Source organism: Leucopleurus acutus (genome assembly GCF_964270905.1).
Source record: "Leucopleurus acutus genome assembly, chromosome: X".
Taxonomy (NCBI): Eukaryota; Metazoa; Chordata; class Mammalia; order Artiodactyla; family Delphinidae; genus Leucopleurus; species Leucopleurus acutus.
In genome coordinates, this window is record NC_139148.1 from 108,808,050 (window position 1) to 108,828,367 (window position 20,318).

At 41.5% G+C, this 20,318-nt stretch overlaps 1 protein-coding gene across 1 annotated transcript; it reads right to left on the bottom strand.

Annotated features, from left to right (window-relative positions):
• Positions 1-6,270: 6,270 nt before the first annotated feature.
• Positions 6,271-7,620, bottom strand: LOC309978184 (DDB1- and CUL4-associated factor 12-like protein 2; the record flags this gene model as incomplete). The annotated part of the gene is made up of 1 exon (XM_082864545.1): positions 6,271-7,620. One exon carries the CDS (start codon positions 7,618-7,620, stop codon positions 6,271-6,273), a length of 1,350 nt encoding a protein of 449 aa, XP_082720671.1.
• Between the last annotated feature and the right edge of the window lie 12,698 nt (positions 7,621-20,318).

Consider the following 20,318-nt stretch of genomic DNA (forward strand, 5'->3'; position numbering starts at 1 on the left):
GTTCCACATGTAGTGTACTAGTAATACTTAAGGATTGGGCTGGAATGTTTGTATCAATCAATTATAAATTGAAACAAGTTTAAAAACAGCCCCTGACACCTCATAGCCCATGAGGATGTCACTGTCAAAAAGACAGAAAATAACAAATGTTGTTGAAGATATAGAGAAATCGGAACACTTGTGTACTGTTGGTGGTAATGTAAAATGGTATAGCCACTATGGAAAACAGAAATCAGAAACAGAATTACCATGAGATTCAGCATTTGCATTTCTGGGTATATATCCAAAATAATTGAAAGCAGAGTCTGGAAGAGATAATTGCACACATATGTTCATAGCAGCATTATTCACAATAGCCAAAAGGTAAAAGCAACCCAAGTGTCCCTCAACAGATGGATGGATAAAAAATGTCATACATACAGACAATGGAATACTATTCAGTATTTAAAAGGAAGAAGTTTTGACATGATACAACATGAATGAACCTTGAGGAACTTACACTAAGTGAATTAAGCTAGTTAAAAAAAGATAAATATTGTATGATTCTATTTATATGAGGTACCTAGAGTAGTCAAACTCAGAGAAAGAAAGTAGAATGGTGGTTGCCAGGGGCTGATGGGGAGGGAGGAATGGAAAATTCTTGTTTAATGTGTGTAGAGTTTCAGTTTTGCGAGATGACAAAGTCATGGAGATTAGTTCCACAGTGTGAGTATACTTGACACTACTGAACTGTACACTTAAAAATGCGTAAGATGGTAAATTGTGTGTGTGTGTTTTACCACAATGGAAAAAAAATTTAAATTAAAAAAAGTCCCCGATCTTTAAGAAGGCAACTAAGGAAACATTTTACATTCTTATTATTTCTGGAGCCACGGTTCGTCTAGCATGATTATGCTGAAACTATCTTTTTAAAAACTGATTCAAATACCCCAAGTTTTTAAAAGGTTAAATTAGTGAGGAAAAACAAAGCATTATTTATCATCCCTTGGGAGTATCCATAAGCCAGACACCTTTGCTTAGGGCAATATTCATAAAGAAAGACCAGAGAAAAAGAAAGAAGAGAGCTCTTTACACATGACATATGAGGATATCGTAGAATTTGCTCTGGCTTGTGATAAATATATACAGAGCAAATCAAATTACAGGATGTCCTATTTTAAGAAATCCCATTTTCTACACAAATGAAATAGGGCTTAATTTATCACATTCTGAAAGTATCCTTTAATATTCTTTGAAATAAGGGATTCCATTACATCACTTAGCTTATATGTGAAGACTAAAGTACTTGTCTCAAGAGGTGGAGGCAGTGGCAACGTGTTAAAAACCACTGTCCATTGGAAATCAATCCATAACAAAGATGACACTTCTAAAATTATAATGTAAATCAATGAGGGAATATATGATTCCATTTTCAAAAATGTGCTTCATGTACAAATGTCCAGGAATGCATCTATTGTGTAAAACAGCATCTAGTTTTAGTCATATATGGCATAATTCAAAAACAAAAACCACACTCAACCCTGTATCTCTGGGTTAGTAAGGCAGGAGGAACAAAAATGAGCCATATCTCAGGTGCTGGAGGATGTTATTTGATGAATTAACTAGGAGCCTAGAGGAAACTAAAGTTGCTGTCCTCTGACTGGAACATTCAAGTTTATCATTTGTGTGTAACATAAAAGGGCAATTTAGATGTTAAAATTTAATCAACATGAAACATTAATGCCTTAGGTTGAAACAGAGAATAGCACAATAATGGCATTAGAAAGGGTGAAAATAGCACCATTACTCTCATTGACATCATCAACGTGTTTGCTTCAGTGAACTGTACCTCCAAAATGGAAAAACAAAAAATTCATTTGTAAGGAAATTATCATCAATACTTAGCTTTCTTCTTGCCCAACTGCAGAATGACCTACATTCTACAAAGGATACAAAAACATCTAACTGAAATATAGATTTTTCTTTATTTACAACAGCAACATTTGGTAGATTTCCCTGACCTTCTTTTGGTTAATATGACTCATTAGGAAAATTTATAATAAAAGTTGATCATTACCAAATGAAAAAATGAAATATTACTTTTGGGTGGCCACTAAGTAGTGTTTAATATTCACTAAACAAACATTCATTTGGTCATCTGCCTACAAGTCATTAATTTCCTGCTATGTGCCAGACATATAGTAATGCATATGTGCAGACCTATTAAATATAGGTGGGTTTTGGAATGAGAACCAGAAGACCTTGCTTCTGAGATAGTACACCCCTCCCAGCCTCTCCCAAGTACCATTTCTATAGCGATGATTCCTACATCTGTAGCTCTAGCCCTAACTTCTCTTATGAGCCTCAGAATCATATTTCTAACTACCAACCAGACATTTCTATCTAGAAATCCCACAGGCACTTCAAATTTCACAAGGTCAAATTGTAACAGTCCTGTATGTATGCATGTCCGTGCTCATACATGCCAGGCACTCACAATGTACTTTCAAACCAATATTAACTCTGCCCACTCTTATTTTACTTGCCAGACCCAGCGCAAGTATTGACTCTTCTGGGAGCTCTCCATGACCTTTCTAGCAGAATTAATTGTTACTCTCTCCATATTCTCGTTGTACATACTATATACCCGTAATACAATATTTACTTTTTCTTGTCATTAGTGAATTTTTATAATTAATGAATTAGGTATCTTTTGCCTTTGCTACATCATAAACCTTTATGGCAGATGTACTGTTTCATTGTTGCTGTCTCATTTTTGTGTCTGAATGGATTAATTTAAAAACACTCAAATAAAATGGTGTTTTTACAAGGAAATTCTGTTTCAGTAGGTCTGAGCTGAGACTTGAGGGTCATGGCAACGTCCTGTAGCCACACTGCCCTTTCAGTGATACCACACTCCAATGATAGATGTTCCCGGGTTTGCAGCAGTCCAGTAGTGGGAAATACTTTTAGGCAGCCCTTTCAGCAGCTCTTAAAATAACACCCCTTAAAGCAAACACCTATGGCCTATGAAGCCTTTCTTTGACTTTAGTACATGTCGTTCTCACTGAACTGCATCCCTGAGCAGCTCATATGGTGACATGTTTAATGTAGCTGGGTTACCCAAGGCTTGCAGAGATTAGGCAGCTGTCAGTAAAACATTCGGGAGGGCTTTGTGAATTGCTTTCTAAAATCACTCTAAATTAGCAATTAATGGAAAAATTTTGACAACTTGTTCAACACGGAGTACAGTCGGATAAAAATCAACCTCTGGAGAATTCAACACTGTTTATCATTAATGCTAGAGTATATTTAACAGATAAATTTTTTCCAGAGTAGTCATCTCAATTTATTTCAGTGGATATCCTTGATTAGTAAATTCTTTCTCCCCCCTTTAAAGAAAATTTAGAAATTATCTCATCCATATAGTAAAGGGGAGGAACAAACTTGGGGAGGAATATATGAATATGTAGTTAGGGATAAATGGAATTAATCTTTTTTTATGCATTGTTATAAGTAACTAACGTTTTTCAGGGAACAGTGATAGGTTATTTGTACTTAGAGACATGTATTCCATTGTTTATTTTAAGTGAACTATATGCATGGGTTCATTGAAATGCTGGCATGGTTACTTTTTCAATTACATTTTCAATTATTTCACACTCACAGGTTACACAATTAATTGTACTTCTGTAGATCACTTTGACCCAGAACTAGAAAATATTTCAAAATAATTAAACTTTACTAATATAAATACGTACAGACTTAGGCTATCCAGTTTTTTAAAAGGCTAGCCATGTGATTTGGCATCAAGGAGATACACCCTAAATTGAGAAAGTTAACAGTGAGTGAGTGATGAAGTTAAGGGCTAAGCCAGAGAACAAATCAGGGTAGAGATGTTCCTTCTATTTCTTGATAATACGTCACGTAGAAAGCGTCACTTCCTCTGAAAATGTTCTCCCAATGTCCCAAAACGATGACAAAGTACCATAAAAATACCCTATAACCTACAAGAAGACAGGCAGTGAATACTTTGGTGAAGTTCTTGGGTAATGTTTGAAAAAGTTTTCAGCAAATACACACACACACACACACACACACAAAGTGGAAAGAGAAACTGCCTACAAAAAAGACCTTTCAAAACTAATTTTGTAAAAAACAAAATATTTTAAAGGAATCTTCAAACTTAAGTATTTGCAGGTGGAAATACTAAATTCCAGTGCCATCTAAAATGTATACATTTTCCTTTATCTTCTGGTATCACATATGGAAAGTTTATGAATGGATAAGCACCATGGCCTGACCTAGAAATGAATTAGGGCAAATTTTATGGTAAAAAGGCAGGAAAACAACAATATTCTATACTATTTAAGAGTAAAATTTTTACTCTTATTTATGCATTTACTTATTTTTTCATAGCCTTGAACTTTAGGTCTCCAGAGGCAAATACATTCATTCAGTAAATATTTACTGATTGCCTATGATTTGCTAGGCATTAGTGGAGAAATGTGAGAATATAAAGATGACACTTACATTCTCTGCTCTTAAGACACTTATAACTGACTTGGAGACACATACATGCACACAAATACATTTTACTGCTATATAACAACAACTATATAAACCTGTTAAAACAATCTCTGTAAACAAAAACTGCTTTTTTCCCCTGTATTTCTTAACTCCCTTTTAGTACCACTCAGTATATTACTCAGTTGGTTCAGATTTGCAATTGAACAGCATGTAGTGGACACCAAGCCAGCATCTGAGTGCCAAAACATTTAAGGAAAAACAGACATGCCACAATACTAATACAAGGTCAGCACAACCTGGCCAGTTGTGAGGAAGGGCCAGTCTCCCCTCTCACTTCCAATATTCTCACATATGGAGAAGTACAACCTGTTTTCCTAACAATCCATGCTTTGTATTTGTCTATGCTCCAAGGTATCGATACTTTTCTTCAACCTAATCCCATTTACTTTTATTTTCCACCCCATCTTCTTGAAATAAACTTCCTGTGTCCTTGATAATCGTATATTATTATATTGAGGGTCATAACATCACTACTATTTTTTAACAATATATTTATTCTACTTTAGGTGAGAATCTTTGAAATTGACAAAATTAAATCTTAATAAATTGGACTTTACAAATTAAGAATCTTATCAGAAGGAGTTGGGACGGGCTCATTTTCCTTTTTTGCAGTTTTTTCCTGTGACTTTAACTGTTAAGCAGAATTAGAAAATTTAAGTATGTTCAAATATAATATTTGGTATTGAAAACAGCAACAGCAAAAATATCCAGTCTATACCCTGCATCAGTATACATTCTGCCCAGCCTGCAATACGTTCTACATTTTCACACTTGGAATCCCTGTTTTGAATGATGGCACTGAAACTCTGTGCAAGTTCCTTAACAAACATTCAAATATACTCACAAGTCTTAATAGTACTAAGGCAAGAAGTGAAACAATACATATTCACTTATGGGTTTTGGAATGAGAAAACTTAAATAAGGGTTTAAGGAGAAAAAGATTGATTTGGTTTTCAGATTAACTCTAAACATTCAATCAGCAGAGCCCCTGCGTTCCTAAAGTGTTCTGACCAAATGAGATTCTGGTACAAAAAACAAGATTGTATAACAACTTTTTTTTCAAAGTGAATGAAGTTTTTAAAAAGCGTGTTTAGCACCAACAACTTACAAACTACAAACATGAAGACTACAATTTACAAATGGAATGCTTCCAAAAGCCGGTAATCTAGAACTTGGAATGCATCCTCCCACTGGAACAATGCTATAAAACGACAGCTAGCTTTCCAGAACAGATGTACAAACTGTTTTTAAGAGTGTTCTTAATATACCATCTATCTGCACTGAAAAATAACCAAAACAGCATCATCGTGATACTAGTAACAAAAAAATAATAAAAGAAAAAGAAAATATACATAATTGTAAAACCATGACTGCCTGGCCTTCAAGAGAGAATATGTAAATGACTCAGAGTGAACAGATCTAAGAATGTCCAAAATTTTTGTATAATTCAAAACAATAGTGTTGGACAGGTGTAGAAAATTATTAAAGCAAAGTTTTGACGGCCTGAAGGACACCTCACTCTCTAGCCCGCCCTCTTTCTTTCTCTCTCTTTGCCTAACACACTGAGCAGAGGTAAGTTGGGCCCTTTCCACCTGGAAGATAAAAGCCACCCAGAGTAAAAGCACAAACACAGAGTGAAGGAGGAAATCGAGAGGGGACCGGAAGGTGTATCTGGGCACTTTGAGGACACGGAGGCCATCCTTAGCTCCAGAGGCCGGCATAGTTCCCGTGGAGGCCGGAAGGGAGAGGCCCCCCAGCGACGAAGAGTTTCATCTCGGGCCAGTTGTAGCAGTGCGTGTAGAGCGCGTTGGGGAGCTCGCCGATGCCACCGAAGTAGTTCACCCACAGGTCATCGTGGTTGAGCCAGCCTCTGCCACAGGTGAGCTTGAGCTTCCTCCCTGCGGGCCCCGGAGAGAAGTGCGGGCTGGCCGAGGCCCTCTCCTCCAGGAACGTCTGCGCGCGGATGTCATAGAAGAGCAGGCAGCCGTGGCCCGTGCCCACGGTGACGATGTGCTGGTAGAAGCTCAGGGAGCGCACACCCGTGCCGCCCTCTCGGGAGCACAGGGGCCGGATGTTCTGCTGGCGCTGCCGCGGATCCAGGAAGGAGACGTGGGACTGGGAGCCCACCGCGTACAGGGACAACTCGTCGCAGTAGGTCAGGCACACGTTCTCTCGGCAGTAGGGCAGCCTGATGGACAGCAGCCTGGACAGGTTGCTCTGGGCTTTCCACAGGTGGAAGTAGCCGTCCAGGGACACGGCTCCCAGCTCCTGGTTCTTGCCGCTGAAGGCCAGGGCCCGCACCTTGCGGTTACTGGGGTTGGTGCTGGCCCTGGGGATGGTCTCCACGTCCCTGGGACGGATGTGGGCGTACAGGGGGAGGCCCGCGTCGTTGTGCCAGGCGATGCTGCCGTGGAACATGTCGGGGTCCATCTTCCAGAGCGCCACGGTGCCGTCGCGGGAGCCACTCACGGCCACCGTGTCGCTCATCCAGGCGATGGCGAAGATCCAGTCCTTGTGGCCGTGGCGGTCGCCCAGGCACACGGGGTCCAGCGTGGGCAGCTGGTAGACGGCCAGGCTGTTGGGGTTCTCGCCCCCGGTGGCCAGAAGCGTCTTGGAGGGATTCAGCTGGATGGCGTGGATGCCGCAGCTCGGCTGGGCGCGGGCCGACGCGGGCCCGCGGTCCCGCATCAGGGGGATGCGCGTGATGTGGCCCGACTGCACGTCCACCACGAAGAGCGTGTTGCACTTGGTGCCGCACACCACCTGCCTGGCGTTCAGCCACTGCGACGCGAACACCTTGTTGAGGGTGCCCAGCGCCAGCTCGCGCTCCCTCAGCAGCTCGGGCAGCTTCCGCACCGCGTAGCCGCGCAGCTTGCCCTCGAAGCCCGGGAGCCCGGCGCGGCCCCGCGCCCCCACCTCGCGGCCCTTCAGGTAGTGCAGCAGCGAGCGCAGCGCCGCCGGCCGCTTGGGCTTCTTGGGAGGCAGCGGCCCGTCCCCACCCGCCGCGAGCGCCGGCGCTTTCCGCTTCCTGCTACCTGTTTGCCTCGCCATGGTGGACGGCGGGCGAGTGGCGGCGGCGGCGGCGGCGGCGGCGGCGGCGGCGGCGGCGGCGGCGGGGGACCGGGGCGGCCGCGCGGCGCGGAGCCAACAGAGTCCGGGGCGCGGCGGCGACGAAGGCGAGGGCGGCCGGGCCGGGCGAGGAGAGGTGGCCGGGGGGAGCGGAGCGCAGGCGGCGCGCGGCGGCTAGGTGGCGGCGCGAGTCGAAGCGAGGGCGGGAAGCGCCACCGCTGGCGCGGCGGGAGCGAAGTCGGTGTGGGACGAGGACGACGCGGGGGTCGAAGGTGAGGGTTCGGAGGCGGCGGGGGGGAGCGGGCGGGGAGCTGGTGGGAGGGAGGACACGCCGGCTGCGTGGATGGATTTGTTGGGCCTGGGATGTGCTGGGGGCCTCGCTCTAGGACCCCGAGCTGGCCATGTGCTTCTGACCTAGCTCCCCACTAAATGACTGGGGATAGTTTGCCAGTCTTAGAACAGCAGCCGGGCAGCCCCTCTGCTGGAACCTAAACAGTTTCAACCAAATAGAGGTACATATATTTTTTCTCCTCAAATTGAGGTCTCTGATCTCCTGCAGTGCAGTGGCCTGAAGGATGCCTTCTGAATGCAGATCCCCGGGGCCCCACACTCTGGTCAGGGAAATGTCTGGGACACCTTGATCAGGTACTGCCTTGAGAACATGGCAGGCTGAGCTGACATGGGAGAAAGGGTGTTCCGTGGAGGTGCTCGCTTCCATTGTAACTCAGAGCCCTGAGAAGGTGGAGAGGAAGTGTCAAGGGGAGGGGCAGCTTCCTCCCTGCTCCTAGGTACTGTCCTCAACTCTCAGTCCCAGAGTCTCGTGTGCTTGGGCATAGTCCCCCGGGGCTTTAGGGAGAGGTCCTGAGGGATGGACAAGACTTTCACAAGCAGACATGAAGATAAAGAACCTTCCAGAAGGAGGCAACCACAAGGACAAATGATGAACAAGTATAAGCGTTCAGAGGGAGGGCTTAATCTCCGGAAGTGGGTGTTTCATGCTTTGCTCTGCTGTGTCAGGGCAGCCAGTCCAGTGGCAGGCTCGTAGCCAGGCATGCTCAGTTACACAGTGATAATGTGGCTCTATGAGGCTGGTGGTTGATACCCATTCTGCACACACACCTCTCCTCCTAACAAAAATATACATGATGCTTGGTGGGTGGATGCATGGGAAAATGCATTTACGTTTCTGACCAATCAGGGGAGCCCATGGGAGCTGCTTTGTTGCTGCTTCCTCCTCCCTTCCCCTGCCCTGTTTGCTGATTTTTCTTCCTGCTTCCCTCACCCTTTTTGCAATGTCACCTCAAATTGCACAAATTCCAAGTACAAACCATGGGTCATTTACACCACTCTAGTCCCGGTGCTGCATTCCAGTGTTCCCCAACACTCCCCTGCACCCCAGTTCTGATTCTTCCCCATATCATTCATCTCATAGCAACAGAAGACGGTTGCATGGGCTGGTGGTGATGAAAATGAAATTAGGGATGGCTTCATGGAGACAGCTGCATTTTGCTCCCACAAGTTGGGGTGGGGGGCATGGACAGTTCAGAAAGAGGCAACGATGTGTGAAATGGCACAGAGAGTGCAGAGAAGAGGTTCGCAAACTTTAGTGTATATTAAAATGACAGGGGCAACTTAATAAATATACATGTACCTTGGCTGTATCCCTAAAGAGTTGATGCAGATGGCTGGGGACCACTCTTTGAGAAGCACTGGTCTAGGCTCTTCTCACCCAGCTCAGGGCAGGGTGTGTTGCAGGTAGGAGAGTAACATCTTTGGTGTACTTCAGGGTTACCCTGAAAATGGACCCCTATCCAGGCGAATATTGTGAAAGCCTTAGCAATTAAAGAGGCTATGATCAGCTCGATGCCAAAGCAGCATGGCCTAGGCAGAGAAATTGTACCTAGTAAGTGTATAGAACGTTTACTATATAAGCTTACACCTTTACTTATATTATTATACTATCAAGCATCGTTGCGGCAATTTTACAAATATTGTCTTGTTTAATCCACTGTTATAATAGGGTAGCTACTATTTTGTAGATGAGGGAAAACAAGGCTTGGAGAGTTATAATTTTGTCTAAAGTCAATGAAGTAGTAAGTGATGGATGCAGGATTTGAACCCAAATGGTCTGAATCCATATTCCATGCTCTTATCCACCTCTCAGAGATTAGGCATATGTCAGGGATTGAGTGAAAGGTTCTGCTAGTGATAGAGATTTAAGCCTTATTTCTTTGCATCACCAAAAATGGTGGGACACGGCTGTGGACATCTGTGAAGTTGGACGCCATGGGTAAAGATGCTAAGAGCAGCTGTGAAAGATTCTAGAATTCAGCCTATGATCAGTGGCAAGGCTTGCTGAAAGGGGCAGGTCTATAGCTTTTCTGGCACAACAGCCAGACAGATTAACAAGGACCAGTGTAGGTCATCCTGATGTCATCCTGTCATAGAATGAACAATGGGGGTATCCATAGCAAAGAAAAGCTAGAGACTACATCCATCTCTTTTTTCCTGGGACCAAGTATGCATTGAAATCTAATACTATCTCATGGAAAGAGGAAAGAATCCTTGAAATTACTGATGTTGGGCTTTCTACCAGCCAGGTGTATGCAGTTTGGATTCAAATGCAATTTGGTTTAGAAAAACAAGGACATGTGCTATATCTTCCTCCTACGTTTCATGTGAGAAGATAATACTCATTACCCATACCTCACAAGAACAAGGAGAGGGCTTTGTATGCTCTGGGGAAAGTGGTACCACAGACAGTAGAGCGGTAATCCCTACTTACTATCACCCCCAAGTCATAACGCAATGCCCTTATGTCTGCAGTAGTGGAGGATGAGTATTGTAACTGCAAAACATCATGGAGATACAGGAAGGAAGACTTTCACTTCTGGCAAAGAGAGAACACCCCTATTCCTTGCAGGCCCTCAACTCTTAGAACTAAAAAGCCCTCGAACATAGCACAGGAAACAAGTAAAGGAAGTCTCTGAAAGATGGAGAGAAGTTGGAAGGACTAAGGTTCTCAGAATTTGAGGAAAGACAGGGTGGTGAGTTCCCTGAGTTTCCTTATTGTGTCCCATATATTCCAGACAAGGAACTGCAGAAGCTCTAACAAGGAACCTTCAATAAGCTCAGAAAATAAGAGTTCCAAGAAAAGCCTGTCCCCTCTAGGCAAAGGATCTGGAGAAGGGAGGCCAAACAACAGAAAACCTTTCTCTCAATACTCACCCTATTTCAGCCAAACGCCAAGAGAAAAACCACCCCACCTCTCCCCACCCTCACTGTTTCAGTGCGGCCAAGTGGGAAGCTGATCTTCCGTTCTCAGTATGGCAGAAGCAGGTGCTATACCTTGATTTCCCTGCAGCGGTAGTGTCAGTGTGGTCCCGGGATGAGCTGTGCCTCCACCCGCATCCACAAACTCGGAGACCTAATGAGATGATTCGATGAGAAGCTAATCACCACTCTGCTTCACCCGCCCCCCTCCACTTCACCAGTTCTCAGCAGGGCTCAGTGAGGAGCTGAGCTTCCATCTCCCAACATCAGTAAGACTGAGCACTCCCCGCACCCCTGGAATCAGCAGGGAGTGGAACCTCCACATCCACCCAACAGCAAAGAGCAAGGGACTGGGAAACAGGGTAGTTCTGTTCCCCAAGAAACAGTGAAATAAGTACACCTATAGATTCAAGAAACTGTGAACCCAAACAGCGTAAGTCCAAATAAGTCCACACCACGGCACATGATAGTTAAACTTATGAAAACGGAAAACAAAGAAAAAATTTTCAAAGCAAGCAGAGAGAAGTGACACATGACTTGGAGGGGAAAACCAAATTGAACGACAGCAGACTTCTTATCTGAAATGAGGCCAGAGGAAGTGATGAAAGAAAAAATATGTTGACTGAAAATTCTATATCCAGTAACAAAACAAAACAAAACAAAACAAAACAAAAACAACTCAGGACTGAAGGGGAAATAAAGATATTCTCAGGTGAAGGAAAACTAAGAGAATTTGTTGGTAGAGAAAACCTACCCTGGAAGGATAGCTAAAGAAAATTTTCTAGGCAGATTGGTAATCATAAAAGAAGACCTGGAATTTTAGAAAGAATATCAAAATGACTACAAATATGATGATATATAATAGGCTACCCCAATTCCAAGGAGTTTCTTAAATAAAATTTGATGTTTGAAGCAAAAATTACACTATCTGATGTGGAATTCAATGTATGTAAGGGGAATACTTAAGACAATGATATTTAAAAATAGGTAAGGTAGGATCCTAGAGAGGAAGATGGCAGAAGAGTAAGACGCGGAGATTACCTTCCTCCCCACAGATACACGAGAAATACATCCACACGTGGAACAACTCCTACAGAACACGCTGGCAGAAGACCTCAGACCTCCCAAAAGGCAAGAAGCTCCCCACTACCCGGGTAGGGCAAAAGACAAAAGAATAAACAGAGACAAAAGGATAGGGACGGCACCTGCACCAGTGGGAGGGAGCTGTGAAAGAGGAGAAGTTTCCACACACTAGGAAGCCCCTTCGCAGGCGGAGACTATGGGTGGCAGAGGGGGTAAGCTTCGGAGCCATGGAGGAGAGCGCAGCAACAGGGGTGCGGAGGGCAAAGCGGAGAGATTCCCGCACAGGGGATCGGTGCCGACCGGCACTCACCAGCCCGAGAGGCTTGTCTGCTCACCCACCAGGGCAGGAGGGGCTGGGAGCTGAGGCTCGGGCTTCGGGCGGAGCGCCGGGAGAGGACTGGGGTTGGCGGCGTGAACACAGCCTGCAGGGGGTTAGTGCACCACAGCTAGCCGGGAGGGAGTCCGCGGAAAAGTCTGGAGCTGCCGAAGAGGCAAGAGACTTTTTCTTCCCTCTTTGTTTCCTGGTGCGCGAGGACAGGGGATTAAGAGCGCTGCTTAAAGGAGCTCCAGAGACGGGTGTGAGCCGTGGCTAATAAAGCATAGGAGCACTCAATACATAAGACAAATACTAACAGCCATAAAAGGGGAAATCGAGAGTAACACATTCATAGTAGGGGACTTTAACACCCCACTTTCACCAATGAACAGATCATCCAAAATGAAAATAAATAAGGAAACACAAGCTTTAAATGATGCATTAAACAAGATGGACTTAATTGATATTTATAGGACATTCCATCCACAAACAACAGAATACACATTTTTCTCAAGTGCTACAGGATAGATCATATCTTGGGTCACAAATCAAGCCTTGGTAAATTTAAGAAAATTGAAATCATATCAAGTATCTGTTCTGACCACAAGGCTATGAGGCTAGGTATCAATTACAGGAAAAGATCTGTTAAAAATACAAACACATGGAGGCTAAACAATACACTACTTACTAATGAAGTGATCACTGAAGAAATCAAAGAGGAAATAAAAAATACCTAGAAACAAGTGACAATGGAGACACAATGACCCAAAACCTATGGGATGCAGCAAAAGCAGTTCTAAGAGGGAAGTTTACATCAATATAAGCCTACCTGAAGAAACAAGAAACATCTGAAATAAACAATCTAAACTTACCCCTAAAGCAATTGGAGAAAGAAGAACAGAAACTTCCCAAAGGTAGCAGAAAGAAAGAAATCATAAATTTCAGATCAGAAATAAATGAAAAAGAAATGAAGGAAACGATAGCAAAGATCAATAAAACTAAAAGCTGGTTCTTTGAGAAGATAAACAAAATTGATAAACCGTTAGTCAGACACATCAAGAAAAAAAGGGAGAAGACTCAAATCAATAGAATTAGAAATGAAAAAGGAGAAGTAACAACTGACACTGCAGAGATAAAAGAGATCATGAGAGATTACTACAAGCAACTCTATGCCAATAAAATGGACAATCTGGAAGAAATGGACAAATTCTTAGAAATGCACAACCTGCCAAGACTGAATCAGGAAGAAATAGAAAATATGAAGAGACCAATCACAAGCACTGAAATTGAAACTGAGATTAAAAATCTTCTAAGAAACAAAAGTCCAGGACCAGATGGCTTCACAGGCAAATTCTATCAAACATTTAGAGAAGAGCTAACACCTATCCTTCTCAAACTCTTCCAGAATATAGCAGAGGGAGGAACACTTCCAAACTCATTCTACGAGGCCACCATCACCTTGATTTCAAAACCAGACAGGATGTCACAAAGAAAGAAAACTACAGGCCAATATCACTGATGCACATAGATGCAAAAATCCTCAACAAAATACCAGCAAACAGATTCCAACAGCACATTAAAAGGATCATACACCATGATCAAGTGGGGTTTATCCCAGGAATGCAAGGATTCTTCAATATATGCAAATCAATCAACGTGATACACCATATTAACAAATTGAAGGAGAAAAACCATATGATCATCTCAATAGATGCAGAGAAAGCTTTCGACAAAATTCCACACCCGTTTATGATAAAAACCCTGCAGAAAGTAGGCATAGAGGGAACTTTTCTCAACATAATAAAGGCCATATATGACAAACCCACAGCCAACATCGTCCTCAATGGTGAAAAACTGAAAGCATTTCCACTAAAATCAGGAACAAGACAAGGTTGCCCACGCTCACCACTCTTATTCAACATAGTTTTGGAAGTTTTAACCACAGCAATCAAAGAAAAGGAAATAAAAGGAATCCAAATCGGAAAAGAAGAAGTAAAGCTGTCACTGTTTGCAGATGACATGATACTATACGTAGAGAATCCTAAAGATGCTACCAGAAAACTACTAGAGCTAATCAAGGAATGTGGTAAAGTAGCAGGATACAAAATTAACGCACAGACATCTCTGGCATTCCTATACACTAATGATGAAAAATCTGAAAGTGAAATCAAGAAAACACTCCCATTTACCACTGCAACAAAAAGAATAAAATATCTAGGAATAAACCTACCTAAGGAGACAAAAGACCTGTATGCAGAAAATTATAAGACACTGATGAAAGAAATTAAAGATGATACAAATAGATGGAGAGATATACCATGTTCTTGGATTGGAAGAATCAACATTGTGAAAATGACTCTATTACCCGAAGCAATAAACAGATTCAGTGCAATCCCTATCAATCTACCACTGGTATTTTTCACAGAACCAGAACAAAAAATTTCACAATTTGTATGGAAACACAAAAGACCCCGAATAGCCAAAGCAATCCTGAGAATGAAAAACGGAGCTGGAGGAATCAGGCTCCCTAACTTCAGACTATACTAGAAAGCTACAGTAATCAAGACAGTATGGTACTGGCACAAAAACAGAAATATAGATCAATGGAACAGGACAGAAAGCCCAGAGATAAACCCAAGCACATATGGTCACCTTATCTTTGATAAAGGAGGCAGGAATGTACAGTGGAGAAAGGACAGCCTCTTCAATAAGTTGTGCTGGGAAAACTGGACAGGTACATGTAAAAGTATGAGATTAGATCACTCCCTAACACCATACACAAAAATAAACTCAAAATGGATTAAAGACCTAAATGTAAGGCCAGAAACTATCAAACTCTTAGAGGAAAACATAGGCAGAACACTCTATGACATAAATCACAGCAAGATCCTTTATGACCCACCTCCTAGAGAAATGGAAATAAAAACAAAAATGAACAGGTGGGACCTAATGAAACTTCAAAGCTTTTGCACAGCAAAGGAAACCATAAACAAGAAGAAAAGACAACCCTCAGAATGGGAGAAAATATTTACAAATGAAATAACTGACAAAGGATTAATCTCCAAAATTTATAAGCAGCTCATGCAGCTCAATAACAGAAAAACAAACAACCCAATCCAAAAATGGGCAGAAGACCTATATAGACATTTCTCCAAAGAAGATATACAGACTGCCAGCAAACACGTGAAAGAAGGCTCAACATCATTAATCATTAGAGAAATGCAAATCAAAACTACAATGAGATATCATCTCACACCAGTCAGAATGGCTAGCATCAAAAAATCTAGAAACAAAAAATTCTGGAGAGGGTGTGGAGAAAAGGGAACACTCTTGCACTGCTGGTGGGAATGTGAATTGGTACAGCCACTATGGAGAACAATATGGAGGTGCCTTAAAGAACTACAAATAGAACTACCATATGACCCAGCAATCCCCCTACTGGGCATATACCCTGAGAAAACCATAATTCAAAAAGAGTCATGTAGCAAAATGTTCATTGCAGCTCTATTTACAATAGCCCGGAGATGGAAACAACCTAAGTGTCCATCATCGGATGAATGGATAAAGAAGAGGTGGCCCATATATACAATGGAATATTACTCAGCCGTAAAAAGAAACGAAATTGAGCTATTTGTAATGAGGTGGATGGACCTAGAGTCTGTTATACAGAGTGAAGTAAGTCAGAAAGAGAAAGACAAATACCGTATGCTAACACATATATATGGAATTTAAGAAAAAAGAAAAAAAAGATGTCATGAAGAACCTAGGGGTAAGACAGGAATAAAGACACAGACCTACTAGAGAATGGACTTAAGGAAATGGGGAGGGGGAAGGGTAAGCTGTGACAAAGCGAGAGAGTGGGTTGGACACATATACACTACCAAACGTAAAATAGATAGCTAGTGGGAAGCAGCCGCATAGCACAGGGAGATCAGCTCGGTGTTTTGTGACCACCTAGAGGGGTGGGATAGGGAGGGTGGGAGGGAGGGAGATGCAAGAGGGAAGAGATATGGGAACATATGTATATGTATAAGTGATTCACTTTGTTATAAAGCAGAAACTAACACACCATTGTAAAGCAATTATACTCCAATAAAGACGTAAAAAAATAAAATAAAATAAAATAAAAGTAGGTAAGGTAAAGGGAACTAAAGGAAGTGAGGTGTTTTATACTTCACTCAAGGTAGTAAAACATTGATAACAGTATACTATGATAAATGACATATGCATATTGTAATACCTAGAGTTAACTTCTAAGAAACTTTACAAACTGATATATTCAAAAATAGTATAAATAAATGAAGATGGAATCCTACAAAAAGAAAAACATTCAAATAACCCAAGGGAAGGTGGGAGAGAAGAAACAGAGGAACAAGAAAAAGAGGAAACAACAGAAAACAGGTAAGTGGCAGACTTAAGCCCAAACATATCAATAATTACCTTAAATATAAATGTTGCAAATACGTTAATCGAAAGACAAAGATTTGCAGAGTGGATTAAAAAGCAAACATGATCCGAAAATATATTTTCTACAAGTAACTCCCTTTAAATATGACATCGACAGATTGAAAGTAAAAGGATAGAAAAATAGTGCAAACATTAATCATAAAAAAATAGGAGAAGCCATATTAATATCAGAAAAAGTGAACTTCAGAGTGAAGAAAATTACTAAAGACAAAGAGAGTCATTACATAAAACTAGAAGGATCAATCCACAAAGAAGGCATTACAATCCTAAATTTGTAAGTGCCAAAGAAGAGAGACTGCATGATCAAGTTGGATTTATTCCAGGTGTGCAAGGCTGGTTCAACATTTGAAAATTAGTGTAAACCAACATGTCAAAAGTATAATGAAAGAAATCATATAATCATATCAACTGACAGAAAAAGCAGTTGACAAAATCCAACCCCCATTCATCATAAAAACTCTCAGAAAACTCAGAATAGAGAACTTCCTCAACTTGGTAAAGAACATTTATAAAAGCCTACAGCAAACATCCTATTTAAAGGTGAGAAACTAGATGCTTTACCTCTAAGAAAAGGAACAAGGCAAGGGTTTCTGGTTTCACCACTTTAATCCAGTGTAGTATTAGAATTCCTACCCAGTTTAATAAGGATAGATAAAGAAATAAAAGGCCTAAAAATTGGAAATAAGTAAATAAGTGTGTTCCTATTTGCAGATGAAATGATTGTCTATGTAGAAAATCCCAAGGAATCTACAAGAAGAAACTCCTGGAACTAATAGTTTAATTAAGCAAGGTCATAGGATGCTCAGCAATCAGTTACATTTCTATATACCACAAACTAACATTACAGAAACCAAAATCAAGAACACAATACCATTTAAAATCATACAAATAAAATGAAATATTTACATATAAACTTACCAAAATTTTTACAGGATCTGTATGGTGAAAAGGACAAAATACTAATGCGTGAAATCAGTTAAGATCTAGGTACATGATACATTCATATATTTGAAGACACAGCATAGTAAAGATGTCAATACTCTGGAAGTTGATCTGTAGTTTTAATGCAATTTCTATCAAAATATCAGCAAGGTATTTTTGGAGACATAAGCTTGTTCTAAAATTTGTATAGAAAGGCACAGTCCCTAGAATAGCTAAAACAATCTTGAATAAAGAGCAAAGAGGGAGGAATCAATCTATATATCTACAGTAATCAAGATAGTGTGGTATTAGCAGAGTGATAGATACATTAGCAAACAGAACAGAATAAAGAACCCAGAAATAGACCCACCAAATATGCCTACCTGAGTTTTGAGACAGGTACAAAGACAATTTAATAGAGGAAAGATGACTTTTTCAACAAACGATGCTGGAGAAATTGGACATCTATAGGTAAGAAATGAACCTTGACCTAAATCTCACTCCTTATATAACAATTATCTTAAAATGGATCATGGACTTAAATTTAAAACGTAAAATTATATAACTTTTAGAAAAAAATGGAAGAAAATCTTTGAGATCTAGGGCTAAGCAAAGAATCCTTAGAATTAACATCAAAAGCACAATTCATAAAAGGAAAAATCGATAAATTCAACTTCATCAAAATTACAAGGTTTTACTCTGTGATAGCCTCTGTTAAGAGGAATAAAAGAAAAACTGCAGACTGGGAGAAAACATTTGAAAACTGTATACCCAACAAAGAACTAGAATCTTGAATGCATAAAGAACACTCAAAACTCAACAGTTAAATAAGAATCCAATTAGAAAATGGGCAAAAGACATGACTAGACATTTAATTGAAGAGGATATACATATGGCAAATGAATACTTAAAAAGATGTTCAATAATACTGCTGGGCTTTCCTGGTGGCGCAGTGGTTGAGAGTCCGCCTGCCGATGCAGGGGACACGGGTTCCTGCCCCGGTCCAAGAAATCCCACATGCCAAGGAGTGGCTGGGCCCATGAGCTATGGCCACTGAGCCCGCGCATCCGGAGCCTGTGCTCCGCAACGGGAGAGGCCACAACAGTGAGAGGCCCGCGTACCACCAAAAAAAAAAAAAAAAAAAAAATTAAATAAGGGAGTGGGAGTTGGGAGGGAAGTGGCTGTGGCCGTAAAAGGGCAACAGTAGGTATCACTGTAGTGATGGAAAGGTTCTAAACCGTCACTGAATCAATGCCGATATCCTGGTCCCGATACTTTACTATAGTTTTTCATTGGAGGAAACTGGGTAAAGTGCACACTGAATCTCTCTGCAGTATTTCGTACCATTGCATGTGAATCTCCAATTGTCTCAAAATAAAAATTTAAAAAATCATGGAACATATAAAGACATTGAAAATCTGTCAAGACAGAAAATTTTAAAATGAGAGAAACCATAAGCACCCTTTTGTCAATAGGTCTAACACTAACACATTGGACTCCTTGCCTCTAATTGTGCAGCCTTGCCTCTTGACTTGACAGAAGCCACTGGAACACTTGAGGGTTAGGGCAGGGAAAAACATAGTGAGGTGCCAATTTCTCTCCTTGGCATCCCTCACTCCACTGTACACAACTGTCAGGCACCTAATTGAATCGAGCAGAAAAAGTACATTAGTATTGCAGCCACCCCATAAGTGTACCCAAGGAGGCTGCAACCTAATAACCTCAGTGAGGTCCTGGAATGAGGATTCATTAGGCAGAGAGTGGTCATACTTCTTTCTAACTGTGCAGGTTAGAGGATTGAGGTTAATATACAGTAAGTCCCCTACATATGAACAAGTTCCATTCTGAGAGTGCATTCATAAGTCCAATTTGTTCATAAGTCCCACAAAGTTAGCCTAGGTACCCAACTAACACTATCAACTATATAGTACTGTACTGTAATAGGTTTATAATACTTTTCACACAAATAATACATAAAAAACAAACAAACATAAAAAAACAAAGAAAACATTTTAAATCTTTTTCAAGTTACAGTACCTTGAAAAGTACGGTAGTGCAGTACAACAGCTGGCATCGAGTGAACAGGCAAGAAGAGTTACTGACTGGAGGAGGGAGAGGAGGTGGGAGATGGTAGAGCTGAAGGATCGTCAGCAGTAGGAGACGGAGGGCAAGCTGCAATGTCACTCATGCCTGACGTTGACGGAACGCACGTTCACATCTTTGAAAGTTCTCAACTTGAAGGTTCGTATGTAGGGGACTTACTGTACTGGCCAGCTGCCTCTTTAGTAGGTCCAAATGAAGTGTTTAAAAGAGTGCCTTCACATTGTCACAGAACTCCCAAGAGTAGGCAGAAGACTCCACAGAGTTAAAACAAAAAATCCAAGAAGGCATTCTTGATTTTTGTCTGTTTACTTAAATATGATATACACAAAATACTATACCCATATATTTTATACTTTCTTGAGAAGACATAAAAGAGATTTAATGAATTAATGCAATGCAGATGCATACTAGGATTCTAACATGAGGTATGTGGAGTATGTTTGCTTGTGGTGGGGAGGGGGAGATGATCTGGGGGAAAGAGAGAGAAAGAGATAGGGATGAGGCAAGCAAAAAGGAA